Source organism: Panthera leo, chromosome B4 (assembly GCF_018350215.1).
Source record: "Panthera leo isolate Ple1 chromosome B4, P.leo_Ple1_pat1.1, whole genome shotgun sequence".
NCBI classification, from domain to species: domain Eukaryota; kingdom Metazoa; phylum Chordata; class Mammalia; order Carnivora; family Felidae; genus Panthera; species Panthera leo.
Window position 1 is genome coordinate 102,822,686 of NC_056685.1, and position 14,593 is coordinate 102,837,278.

At 38.1% G+C, this 14,593-nt stretch overlaps 1 protein-coding gene across 1 annotated transcript in view; it reads left to right on the forward strand.

Moving 5' to 3' along the window:
- The first annotated feature begins 6,688 nt into the window (after positions 1 to 6,688).
- OTOGL (otogelin like) overlaps positions 6,689 to 14,593 on the forward strand; it is a 160,402-nt gene continuing 152,497 nt past the window's right edge. Inside the window, exon 1 of the mRNA XM_042947249.1 lies at positions 6,689 to 6,868. Within this exon, the coding sequence (XP_042803183.1) occupies positions 6,843 to 6,868 (26 nt within the window). The 5' untranslated portion in view covers positions 6,689 to 6,842. The remainder of the gene's footprint in view (positions 6,869 to 14,593) is intronic.

Consider the following 14,593-nt stretch of genomic DNA (forward strand, 5'->3'; position numbering starts at 1 on the left):
ACATATACAGAAGTATTTAAAAATAAACTTTTCCTCCTTATATCTTCAAGCAAATTAGAATAACCCTAGTAACTCAATATAACCAGGCTCTTTTTCTATAAAATAATTATATCTTATTACTTAAAAATATAGTTTGAGTAGCAGTTGAAGCTGAGTAGATCCAATAAATCCACTATAGATTTTCTTATACTCATCAGATACTGATTTAATTTTTTTTTGTATTTTTACTTAAAATTTTTTAAATTTGCATCCAAGTTAGCATATAGTGCAACAAGGATTTCAGGAGTAGATTTCTTAATGCCCCTTACCCATTTAGCCCATCCCCCCTCCCACAACCCCTCCAGTAACCCTCTGTTTGTTCTCCATATTTAACTCTCTTATGTTTTGTCTCCCTCCCTGTTTTTATATTATTTTTGCTTCCCTTCCCTTATGTTCATCTGTTCTGTGTCTTAAAGTCCTCATATGAGTGAAGTCATATGATATTTGTCTTTCTCTGACTAATTTTGCTTAGCATAATACCCTCTAGTTCCATTCATGCAGTTGGAAATGGTAAGATTTCATTCTTTTTGATTGCTGAGTAATACTCCATTGTGTGTGTGTGTGTGTGTGTGTGTGTGTGTGTGTGTGTGTACATATATATGTATACCACATCCTCTTTATCAGTTCATCCATCGATGGGCATTTGGGCTCTTTCCATGCTTTGGCTATTGTCGATAGTGCTGCTATAACCATTGGGGTGCATGTGCCCCTTAAAAACAGCATACCTGTATCCCTTGGATAAATACCTAATAGTGCAATTACTGGGTCATAGGGTAGTTCTATTTTTAATTTTTTGAGGAACCTCCATACTGTTTTCCAGAGTGGCTGCAGCAGCTTGCATTCCCAGCCTTGTTCCTTATTTTAAAGGGAACACATTCAGGTTTTCAACATTATTATCTCATTTGTTGATATTTTATAAATTCCCCTTATCAGGTTAAGAAATTTTCCTTTTATTTTGACTTTTTAAAGGTTTTTTTTAATCATAAAAAATTGTGAATTTTGTCGAAGCCTTTTCTGCATTTCTTCATATTATGAGGTTTTTCTTTAGTATTTTAATCTGATGCTTTATTTTGATTTTTGAGTGTTGAGCCAGCATAGCATTCCCAGGATGAACCCAAGTCAGTCATGATGAATTATCTTTTTTAAAACATTGCTAAATTAAATTTGCTAGTGTTTGCTTGAAGAAGTTTGCTTTGAAGTGTTTGCTTTGTGTCTAAATTTATGAGCAGTATTGTTCTATAGTTTTATTTTATTGTAATTTTTTTGGTGTCAGAGTAATGCTGGCCTACTAAAATTAGTTTAAAAGGGTTATCTTCACTTATATTTTCTGGAAAAGATTGTGTCACATTGGTATTATTTGTTTCTCAAAAGTTTAGTAGAATTTGCTAGTGAAACCATTTGGGCTTGGAATTTGCCTTGTTGAAACATTAAAAAAATTTTTTTAATGTTTATTTACTTTTGAGAAGGGGGGAGGGTCAGAGAGAGAGAGAGGGAGAGAGAGAGACAGAATCCGAAGCAGGCTCTAGGCTCCACGCTGTCAGCACAGAGCCCGACACAGGACTTGAACTCACCAACCGTGAGATCATGACCTGAGCTGAAGCTGGATGTTTAATTGACTGAGTCACCCAGGCACCCCTGAAAAATTTTTGAATTTGATTTGTTTAATAGATATATGACTATGTAGGTTATTTATTTCTCTTGAATGGGTTTTAGAAGATTGTCTACTACAAGATAAGATAAAGTGTAATGAAGTGCTCACCACACTCTTTCTCCTCTCAGTGATCACTGTTCAGTGTTGCCTGATGTCCAATATTGGAAAGCCATTGTTTCACATATTTTGCACAGGTGTTTTGTTACTTCACAGGCTTTAGTTGTTTTAGTTCATAAATTAAAATTTGATCTGTTTACTCCAACTTTGCTGGAAGCAGAAATAATATTATTTTTAAAATCTTCCTTCTATTTTTATCTTTTTGCATGTGTATGTTTGTATTTTGAAAGCTACTTTTCTCTACCTAGTGTGGCAACTATGACTCTTATTTTAACTGCTGTTTTTGAGGTAGAAGTTGCAGATAAGACTGATTCTGTAGACAATGGAGACATAATATAGACACTGTTTTATGTGTGAAAAAGTTTATTACTCACACAATGAGGCTTTCTAAGGAGAGCAAGGCAGGCTTCCAAGCATATCTGAAATAGCTTGCAAGAGCAAGGAAAAGGTGACTAACTTGGCTTTTATTGTGATTATGGTGGGGCTGGGGTAAAGTACCATCTCACTAGGGCAGGCTTACATGGTGTGTGAACTTCCTCCTGGAGCTAAAGGAGAGAACGTTCTTATCAGCTTGCCCACATGTGGGACATAAGAGGAAGTGGGTGTGGTAAGGCTTGAAACTGTCAGAAAACATCGAAAGTGGAGTCAGTCTCTTAATTACAGCTCACCCTTGATATCTGACTGATGACTGAAATGGGCCATGCTTCATTTAATTGAATTTGAGCTTGTTTAAGTCTGCCATTATGGCACTCTATGAGACTTATAGCCTAAGGGAGGTGAAAACTTCATTAAATGTCTTTTTCAAAAGCTGAGCATTGTGTATTTTGTGAAATGAAATGAAATGAGTATCTTGCTCACTTTTAGTAATGTTTGGAAATTGGAAAGGTATAAGACTTGTCTTAGTGAGTCCTTATATTGTGCCTTTCATATGTGCAGAGACATGTGAGATTTTGATTTATATTTTGGGTATCTGTGAACAAAAGATTCCCAGAGTTCTTTGCCCTAAACAAGGTGATGTTGATTAAAGAATTGTTGTTGTTGAACTAGATGGACAAGCCAATGACATCGGCTCAAGAGTCTGTAAAAATGTGCAAACGGTGCTGGTTGTTGGCCAGGGCATCCAGTGCATGAAGTGTGGCCCCTTGTGTCAACCCTTGGTTCCCATCTATGATTTGTGGCATCCTAGTTAAAGCAACAGCTCTGCAGTGAGCATCCATCATGTGTTGGTAGTACTGTTATCCATAAAATATACAAACTCCCTTTGCATTTCACTAAGCTGCTCCCAAGGGGGTCCCCCAGCAGGCAAGAGGTCAGTGAGAGGGATGAATTCCTCCAGAACTGAGGCATCTGACAAGTGACTGAAAATGGGAAACTACCCCCTTCCGGTAGGTGGGGTATACTAGAAGGCCCAGGTTTGACTCTATCCTGTGAGTACTATTTCTATTTTAACAAGAGGAACTTGGTAACCTTGCTGTGCTTGTAAAGTGTTGATGCTTTTATAACCCAAGTCATTATAAGCAGCTGGGTATGGATAGTCACAGTCAAAGCCTGTGAGAGCCTATGTTCCTGTGATGACCCAGTATGTGGTCAGCAATTGTGCCTCTAATGGCATATAGTAGAGTATATGTGTGTGTATATATATATATGTATACATATATATATATGTATGTATATATATACACACACATACATATATATCATATAGTACATAGTATAGCTGAGGAGGTCAAATCTTTACACCTGAATCTGTGGACAACTTGTAGCCATCACGGATAGTCCATAGACTCCAACAGGTATTAGAGAAGGTTGCTAAAGCCTCTACAATAATGATGTCTCTGGGGGAATACTAAGGAACTTACAATCATATTGCAATTTGGACAGATTCTAGAGCTTTTTATTGTAGGAGTCTCTTCAAGGTGAGTCATTTTGTGAGAAACAGCATAAATAGGCTTAAGGAAACTTTAAAATGAGGAATATGTTGCCTTCAGAACACAAAAGTGCCTAAAAGATGTTGAGTTTCTTTTAATGCTGTGGGTGCTTACAGAATCAATAACTGTTTTATGACAATGTTAGGGATGGAGTGGTCTTTAGTTTACATATTGATTTTCAGGAACTTAACCAAGGGACCATGTACAAATTATGGCTCAATGACCCATCTTTTTTTTTTGTGCGTGAACTCCTTTGTGAGTGTTTGTATGTCCTGAATGAGTATATCAAGTGACTCTCCTTGGAGGAGGATGTCATCAGTATGTTGTGACTATGGGGATTTTAGGCAAGACAATTTTTCTGATGGCTAAAGTGAGGCATATGGATGTGTCCTCTATTTTATTATGTTTATTAACTCTCCTAAGAGTGGGTATCTAGTTCAAATTTATTGCTATCTCCAAGTATAACTAATTTGAGCATTGGTGTTGATTAAGGTCGTGAAAGTTTGCCAATTGGCACATTTCAGCAGATGTTAAAGGTAGTCTAGATCCTCTATTGTAGAGACACAAAAGCTGATAAGCACCCTTTTACCTTTCTATTGTGTACATTCTTTTAGTTTTGCATTTTGGATTTCCAACTGGACCAGATTGTGGAACTCTGTCTCATTATTTTTATTTCCTCTCCCTCTATGTCCAAAGTTTCTCCCCCACCTGTGGTTATTGCATATTCTCCAGTGGAAGTAGGGAATGCTCTTCATTTTTCTACCTTGTTCATGTTTTAACTTTCTTCCACCAGAGAGTTTGTAATCAGTGTCATCAGGATTAGTGGCCTCCTCCATGGCAATGGTTGCCTTATAGGACTTAAGATCTCCAAGTTTAAGTTGAATTTGAATTAATACCTTGGTTGTATGATGGGAATGTCAGGGTATTTTCTGTATAACTCTGAGGATCAGGATTTTTTGGCATGAGATGCACAGGCTATAGCATCAGAAACAGCATTTTTGGGGGTCCTAGTAAACCATCTGCTTTTGAGAATGTGACAGCAGTATACTACATGGTGACTACTCCTCACGTAAGTGACCAATCATAAGTGGTTTGTACAAAACATAAGTGAGCTTGTATATTCCACAGTGTATCAGCCTTTATCCTGATCTCTATAGATTAGAACCATTGCCTCGTTGAGACATACAACCAATTGTCACAGGGTAGGAATCAGTCTCCTGAACTTAGCCTCAGTCATAGCTTATGTCAGAATTGGACACATGATTCAATCTGAGATACACAGGTAGGTCTGGACTAGGACATATGACTCAAGAGCCACTTTAAATAGGGCCCCAATCCCATACTTCTGTCCCTAAATGTTAGTTATCAAAACTTCCCATTTAGGTTATATGACAGAGACTCAGTAGGACTCAGCAAGTAAAGCACAAAGCAGCACAGCTCAGGGTGCAAGCTTGCCAGCAGGCAGTGACATAACTCAAAGAACATGCTAGACAGTGGGCAGTAGAGCTAGTTAGCCAAGTGTTTGATCCAATAAATTCTCTTTGTACCAATTTACATTACCATAGGAAAGGAAAAGTTAGGTAGTACATGGTTATACTAAAGCAAGGAGCTCCTAGTTAAGTATGAGTTCAGTTAGAAAAAGAGATAATTGTATTACTATGTGATTGGCCAATGTAGACATAGATTGAAGGCACAAAGGAGAGTGCAATTATTTTTTCTAGGGTAAAGAAGGTGGGAGAAGAGACAGATTTGAATAAAAGGAAACACTGAGCAGGTTTGGAAGGAAGATTACCCCAGGTGGAATGGGGTGAGGATGGGTAGATTGGTATTATAATCTGAAAGAATTGCATGTGCAAAGATGTGCAAGGTGCATTTGAATAATTGTAAGAATCTCAAGATGATCAAAGCAGAAGATTCACATTAGTAGGTAGGTTGAAGCAGAAAATGGAGATCTTTATACTCCACTGAAGGAAAATCATGAAAAAGTCTGCATTTGGAAAGATCGCTACTGCAGCAGTGTGTGAGTGGCTTGGAGAGAATGTCTAGAAGCAGGAAGACCCAAGTCTACTGTTGGCTCATATGGAACTTTTATGCAAATTTAAAAAGGGTACTCTTTCTCCAGGTACTTTACTTTATTTATTGGAAAATATTCATATCATTGACTATAATAGCTATTTTACTATAAAGTGAGAAAAGTTCTGTAAAAAAATATAAATCTATAATGCCCATGATGGAAATTAAATGATGCCTTCATTAATAATCTCAAGTGTGGTGACTGTGTAGACCACAAAGTGTACAAACATGTTTATCTATCTATCTATCTATCTATCTATCATCTATCTATCAAATAGCAGTAATTCAGGATGGTACAATCCAAGGGCTTGGTGATCTATGATTACTCAGACTCAAAGTTCTAGATGTAAGATTTGAAGTAGTGGGAGTGCTAAGGTGACTTTTTTTTTTTTTGGTCCTGGGAAACTAGGTAGGTAATTATGTCATCCACTAAAATAAGTAATAGAAAAGGAAAGAGGATAGTGGTTGGATGGGGTGTCTTAGGAAACGAGTTTGGTTTAGTTTTAGATATGCTAAATTTGTAGTGTTTGTAGGCTTATCTATAGGCAATTAGATGTATTGATCGGGAGCTCAAGACAGGAAAGATGGAAGCCATAGGCTTAGTAGTAGCTAATATGTTGGCAGTTATAAAAGACATGGGAATGTTTAATTACAGGCAAATTGAGTGACTGAAAGAGCCAAAAGTAAGCATGGTTCCTTGATCTCTCCCTCTCATTTTTTTTCTGGTATCTTGAGAGTATTTCTGAATGATTTAATGGATAGAGGAATCGGGTATCTCAAATGACTGGCATGGGACTGTTACTCTTCCAACCTGATGTGTGGGACTCAGAGACAGAATTAATTCAATTTTTAAAGAATGGAATTATGTGCCTTTTTTTTAAACCTGTGAATTCATACTCGGTGCATGGAGGCAACAGCGCTTTCTGGTTGAAGACACTGCCTCTGGAGGCCAATGTTCCTTCAACATGAAAAAGTAGCATCCTACTGTGGAACATGGACAAAAAGAGAAGAACCAGGAGAATAGAGATGACACAATGGACATCTGGACAGGAGGCGGTAGGTAAGGTGGTTAGGGACATTGACTTTGAGTTCGGGCTGCCTGGGTTATAATTCAATCTCTGCCTCTTACTTGCATCTATACTTGCCTCTATATTACATGTTAATTAACCTCATGGTGTCAATGTCTTTATCTATAAAATGGGATACTAATGGAATGAACTTATAAGGTTGTTTTATTAATCATAGGATTAAATGAAATGATATGCATAAAGCTTTTAGTTGAGTGCCTTGCACATTAGTTTTCTTAGTTACTGATATGAATTTTACTTGGGAATTTATGTGCTACAGAAGGATGTCTTTGGAGTCTGTTCAAAAAAATGTAATGCACATATTAATTAAATGATGCTTATCCCAATTTATTCACAAAAGGATCTGAGGTGGTTCTACCATAAGATACAAAGATAAAGTATAATGAAGGGACAGATAAACTGAGTTATATAAAGCCAAGAGGACGTAGAAACACAGGCCTAAGGTCCAACACTATATCTGCAGGTGGAACATATATTCAGGTGAACAAAACAGACAGTGGAGTATATATTTTGGGCTATTTCTTCTTTCCAAGATAGTCCTGAGGCCATGACGTTCCTGTATTTCCACCCTGCACCACTTGTATTTTGGCAACATAATAATGTTAACTCTGCCTAAAGGAAACATGCTTTCAAAAAGTTCTTTTCTCCTGTCTTTCCAGCTTAGGTTAAACTTTCTACCGTATGCTCAACTCTCAGATGTAAAACTTTGGGCTTTTCTTGGTTCTTCTCTCCCAATATCTACTCCACTAAAGATGTTTTTTTCCTCCTTTGCAGTTCCTCCCCCATCAGGTCTAACCTTTCCATTTGTGCAACTATGCCTCTGGTTTAGACCTTTGTCACTTCCTGGATATTCTTTGTATTATTTTCCTATCAATTTTTCTCCCTTCTCTCTAGTCTCACCCAATTCAGTCTCTCCAGTACATCTCTATCAGATGTATCTTCCCCAAAGAGTTCTAACCATATTATTCACTTGCTGAAAAGCTTTGAGTGGCTCCCCAATACACTCAAAATCTAGTTTAAATGCTTAATATTTAAGGGACCCTCACAATCTAAACCTGTTCTTTATTTCCAGATGTATCCTTCACCACTTCACAACTCATAGCTATGTTCTGCTCCCCCAATGCTTCATCTCTGTATTCCACACAACACCTTGTGCAGTGCCACGCTTAAGGTAAACAGTTCAGTTAGAAACTGAAGGTTTGCCTCCTGTGAATTCAAATCCCATGGAGTGCTGCCCTCTTTTGGTTAAAGTAGCCCAGAGTCCAAACCACCAAATAGGGAATGATGCTGAATGACTCATCTTTTCCTTTTGGTTAGAACCCTCATGGAAACAAACAGGCAGGGTGAAATAATTCCATCCTTTTTTTCTCATTTCATCTAGCTTCAAAGATTGTTTGGGGAGATAGAAAGAAGATAAAACTCTGTATAGAAATGTTGGAACTCTACTGATTCCAATCATATATTACGTGTACACTCAGAGCTGGGGTAAAGCCAATAGTTACTTTGAATGCTTCCAGAGCTCCGAGAATCTTCAGGCCTCAATACGGACTTTTATGTAAAATTCAGGGGATGAACAAGGAATACGTATTCCCTGAAATCCCTGTGGGGTTAAAGACAGCTTCTTGATCTAAGGGCTACTGAAGCAAGTGTCAAGGTCATTTTTTTCACACTGATAACTTGGTATTTGGTCAAGTAAGAAATGGAGACTGGCCTGGAAGGTAAAGCGTACTTCTGTAGACCTTGCTGGGTCCCAGTTTGTGACTCTGCCTGAGCCAGTCTTGAAGCTCCAGCAGAAGTGGAGAGGTAGGATGACTCAGAGCCCCGGAAGAGTAATGGTCATGTTTTTAAGAAAAGATGACAGGGGCGCCTGGGTGGCTCAGTCGGTTAAGCGTCCGACTTCAGCTCAGGTCACGATTTCGCGGTCCGTGAGTTCGAGCCCCGCGTCGGGCTCTGGGCTGATGTCCCAGAGCATGGAACCTGCTTCCGATTCTGTGTCTCCCTCTCTCTCTGCCCCTCCCCCATTCATACTCTGTCTCTCTCTCTGTCTCAAAAATAAATAAACGTTAAAAAAAAATTAAAAAAAAAAAAAAAGAAGACAGCATGAGAGACACACAGGAGAAAGATCCCAAGTGAGTGAGGTTTCTTGATTATGAGGTGAATGTCTAGGATTCATTTTGGAGCTTTTTAACCATGTCATTGTTACAAATCACATTGAACCTCACTAGGTACAAAGACAATGAATAGTAAATAGGCATGCACTATAAATAACAGGAAAGCTCAATTAAGGCAGACCTTGAACTTTATCTCAAATGTCAATAAAACCAAACTTCCTTGGATCTGAAAGGGAAAGGCATTCTAAAACCGAAACTCAGCGGGTGACAGGATGCTCCACACCTCTTGTTGGAGGACGGAAAGGTTTGTGGGTTGGTGTCTGATGCAATCTTGGCACCATTCTTGATTAGGAGCTAATGTTAGCAGAAAGATCGGGTGTCAGTCATGACCAGCGTTGTTCTCTACTATCTTGAGAAGGTCACCGGATTGTTGCCCCTTCTTTTTTGAAACTTGATCTGGGGACCACAAACAGCCACAATGAGTTGGATCACCGCCATATGCTCTAAATTGGGCTGACAAGGCTGACTCAGTGCCAGGAGCTGACACAGGATGCAGCTTGAAATATTCAGATGGGAAGAGGGTTGAGTTTTCTTTTTCATTTTCAAGAATGCTATTTGAGGAGATAGGATTGTATATGAACATCAAAGAGTGAATTAAATGAGGTCTGTCCTACATTTGGATAGAGGAGATCCCTACAAATCTGTAACTTTCCTGTGTTAAATTTTAGTCTCTGGATTGCTCTGTTATATTGGGAGGCTGCTGTTCCTTTTCAATGTGTTGGGCTGTCTCTTTAACTTTGGAACTATAAAATTTGTTTAAAGGTCCCTAAGAAACAATGGAAAATCCCACTTGTGAGTTAGGACATGTACACATCCAAAAATATGGGTTCTTTCATTTGTGTGTGAATCTGCAAGCAGCACCTCACTAGAGCTGAACTTTTGCTATATAAATAAAACCATCTGGTGTATCCAAAGAATTTCAGTCTCTGGAGAACAGGATCATAAACAATCGATCCTCCACAGACCTTTCAGTATTTTAGTTTGAGCAAAGCTTTCCCACAGCACTGCTTTGATTATTTTATCTGTTTTTAATCTTCTAAGGATTTTATAATCTGGTCTCTCTACTCTAATGTCTACATGTGAGTCCATAAGGAAAAGTTCTGCCCCATCATTTTTGGCATCCTTGAAGTTATTTTGATGAATACAAGGCATCCTTGAAGTTATTTTAATGAATGGATCACAGATAGATACTCAGATTAATAGGGAGTTTGGAAGAAGGAAGTACTGCGTAGTATTCCATTTTTCTGATGGGAAAATGAGACATAGAGTGGTAAGTTCAAAGTCCCATGTCCCACAACTATTAACTGCTAAACATGAGCCAGATTTTGTGAATCCCAGTTGAATAATCTCTTTACCCAGTACTGTCTTTGACTTAACGTTTATTTTCTTTGAAGCATGCTTCTTAGTAAAACAAAGAAAATACAATCTTTGACCAATTGACCAAACAAGACCCGGCAGCTGGGAAATTGGTTAAGTCTCATAAGAATGCAACTGGCTTTCTTCTGCTTTTCTTTTCTCTTTAACCTCTCTTGCCTCCTTTAGCAAAAATCATTTAGTGTTAATTCATTTCTTGGAAGAAGCAAATTTCTAGGCAGCTTCTGAAACTGGAATATGTTTGTATGGACGACCAAAAGGGATTAAGCACAAAAGTCATGTCATAGAACATTGGCCAGGGTGTCTCCATAGACAAAGCTGCATTAGAATCACTTGGGGGAGCTTAAAAACAATGCCTGGGTCCCATACTCTGAGAGTAGCATCTCATCGATCTGGGTGGAGCTCTCTAAGATCTTTCTAAATGTGCAGGCCAGTTTTGAGAAGCACTATTTGATGCACTTGGACCACATTATTCTACAGGGAAAGCAAGCCTATGGATTATCATCTTTCTCCTAGGGTGGTCGTTTTTGTTTAGAAATAGTTTTAAGTGAAACTGAGAAGTCAGATATCAATATGGGGAGGAGTCTCAGGAGGGATCGAAAACAGCTGTAATGGGAAGACTCACCAAAACCAGGTTTCTGCTTTTTCCTGAGGTTTAAGTAGACCTCCAATGTAGCTTCGGTGATTAGAAGTAGGGAACATAGGTTGACAGGGTCTCCTGACATTGGATCCTGCCAGAGCTGGCCATAGCTTCTCTGGCACCATTTTTTTTTATAGCAGGTTGAAACATCACAGTTTCTGCATTTTAAGTTTGGATGTATAACAATGCTGCGGTTTCCGTGGTTTATTTTGGCACATAATGGCATTAAAAGCGAGTATCTTCACTGCAATTTTATTTGGATGTGACTTGTGAGGCTGCTCTCTGCATGCACTGATATTTGCTGGGCTCTTTGGGGACAGGATGTGCCCTGCATCTTAAATGACCCATGAAAGAGCCTCTTCAGTTCAGTAAAATACATACTTCATTAGTAGAATTTTAAAATATTTTAATGCGTCAAAGTAATAAAAAGAAATTCAAAGAAGCATAAATAATTATTAAAGGTGATGTCGACTTTTTCTTTGGGGCATCAAGGTATCACTGGCATTAAACCAACGTTTGCAGTTTGGGAAAAATCAATTCATGATTTAAGGCTGCCAAAACCGTGGGCAAAGTGAACCCTTGCAGCTCAGTTTGGGAATTAATTCAAGTTTTGTTTAGTGCTAGTATTCTTAGTGGTTCTTTTTTTAAAAATAGTTCTTCCTTTGTTTTGTAGTTCATGCTTTTCCCAGGCTAGTGCAGAGGATCCTTGGTCAGGCTGCAGCAAACAAAGGCGGCCCTTTCTCAACCTCGCTCAGGCCTAGTTCTCAGAGGTGGGAGACTTTCTGTGAGCAAAAGACAGTGGGCTGGGAGGAGGCCGGGTGATTCCATCCACAGGCCAGAGGCCACTATCTCTATCTTCTAGAATAGGTCCATCCTGGCCGTTAGGACACCCCTTAAGTTTGTTTTTAACAAACTTTGTGGCTTTAAAGTGATTGGATATTGCCCAGAGACTATTTTGACACAAGGCAGCGAAGCACTAAGCCAATTTTTCAAAACCATTTTATGTGTCTCTTAATATATTCAGAGTTACCCTAAAGAACCAAAATATTGTTACGATTTATAAAGTTTTATTTAGTTTGTTGTGTCTTCCTCAAAATAAGAATGCCATATCCAAGCAGTTTACCTCTTCCTGACACAGGATACTAAGCATTCATTGACAACTGGTTCCATAAAGGGTGTGGTGTTTCATAGTAGTTTTATGATGATTACATTGTAATCGAAAGAGTGATGGCCCAGGGTCAGCCAATGTAAATGAGATCTGGTCCCAGCTCTGCTACTCACTGGCTCTGTGACATTGCAATTTTTTTGAACTCTGTTTAGGTGGCAAGAGAGGGCATAGAGAACTCTTACAGCAACTTTAACTATTATGATCCACTTAAACAAGATTTACATTTCAATAAAGGAAATCCAAAAGGAAATTTCATCCAGATTTACTTTCAAGAAACCCATCTCTGGGTGTAAATCATTACATTAGCCATGCCTTAGAAGGACCACCATTTATTCTCAAGAATATGTTGCAAATTGTGAGTGAGGTATTGAGATGAATATGCTGCCACCCCCACTCTTTCCTTCTATGGGAAAAATCTACTTCCGTGACTTATGTATCTTGGAAGTTCCAATACATTATTTTGTCTCTGGTGGATACCCTCAGGACATATGGTAAATTTTTGATGAGACCAGTATGGAAAGTCAGACCCCAGAGCAAAACTTTCTTGGCGATTGTTTCCGTTCTCACAGAACTTCGTGTGCAGTTGGTTTTTTGTTTTGTTTTGTTTTGTTTTTAACCTTCAACTCAATCAGTTCAGTAACGTGAGGGCCCTGCTCTGCTTGTCAAGCTATGGTTGACTACCCTGTCCTGACTGAGATGGCCTCAGTCCAAGATAAGTCAGTCACTCCCCACTCCTCTGCCCCCAAATTCCCTCCCAGATTCTTATTCCTAGTCCATTCTTCTCTGCTTTACCATATGACTTTACTTTCTCACAGAGTTTTACAGGAAAATAGACACTTTGCGTATGCTACTTTTAGTTAAAAGTGAATTTCCACACTGGAAACCTTGATTTCACATAAATGAATAAATGAATTTATAAATAAATTTCACATAAATGAATCCTGGATTTCACATAAAAAGCAAGTTTTTCCAAAGTTTTGTGAATCATTACTCACCTGAAACTCTTGTTACTAAACATAAAAATAGCATGTGCTCTTAACAGGCAGGTCTTTTTGAAAGTAAATGCTGTGTAATTCTAAGTGAAAAAGGTATATCTTTGTTCACTGTATTGTTTTAAATTAGGGGAGTATCTGTCAAATTAAAAAGAAAAGCTTCTGATAATTGATGAAAATTATTAAAAAACTAGTGAGTGGTTGTTAGGAATCATACTAAATTTTTTTTAAACCATGAAACTCCCAATAGTAAGCACAGTAAGTTCTTAGTATGTACCCAGATATTTCATGAATAAAAAGAAAGTTATTACTTCAACAGTCAGTTGAAATTGGGAGGTAAGGATTATGTCTTCTTCGCTGATACACAGTATAGGCTTATTCCAAATGTTTTTAAAAACATATTAGTTGATTTTTAGAAAATTGTTGGTAGAATTATTACAGCAAGATTTAGAGGAATAGACATCTCTGAAGGACCCTCTGGAAAATACAGAATGTCCTCTAGATGGAGCACCAAGCCTTGTTTTTGTTAAGATAAATAGTCTTATTTTTGTGAAAGGAACTTCAGAACTTCATTTTAAACAGAAAATAAGTTAAAGAACCTTACTCTTACCTTTGGCATGTATTACCCTGAACATCTACTCTTTAATGGAGCACATGCATTTCAGACAGCATGACTTAACCTCATCTGTGTTGGAGTAAAATATATTTGATTTTCAGGTTCTCCAAGTGAGATCCATTGAGTTCTGGAGACTTCTGGCATGTGCAAGAGCCCGAAAAGCCCCAGATGTCTTCTGAAGACTTAAGTAGAACTGAGATGGAGGGATGGAGAGGACTGAAGTCCACAAGGGTCAGGAAAAGTCCTTTTGTCTAGATGGAAGCACTTCCAAGTGTAGCTTCAATGTCTGCCTAGTTGGTCATCATGAATGCGAAATACAGACAATCTGTAGTCTTTTAATACACTGTTTTCATTTTACAAAAGAAGAAACTGAGACCCAGAGAAGTAGCTGCCTTTCATTTGTATCAATGGAGTTTTATGGCACTGACAAAGTTGAGGAAGCAGTGTAGTGAAGCTTTGTTGTTTTACTTTGTTATTTTTAATTTTTTTTTAGCTGTCTAGCCTCCATTCTCTCTTTCTCATGACACTAATTTTCTTTTGGGAATTACATTCCCCCAACTGTATGGAATCTTGGAAAACTAGTAATGAAAGTTGAGGTATCTCATGAAATTCTTTCTCTATAGTCAAGGGTTAGGCATATGACCCAATTAGTCACTCGAGGGATCTCAGATCTTAAACAGAGTTTTTGTAAGGAAATATGAAACAGTTGGAATTCATTTTTCTTTAAAAAAACTTT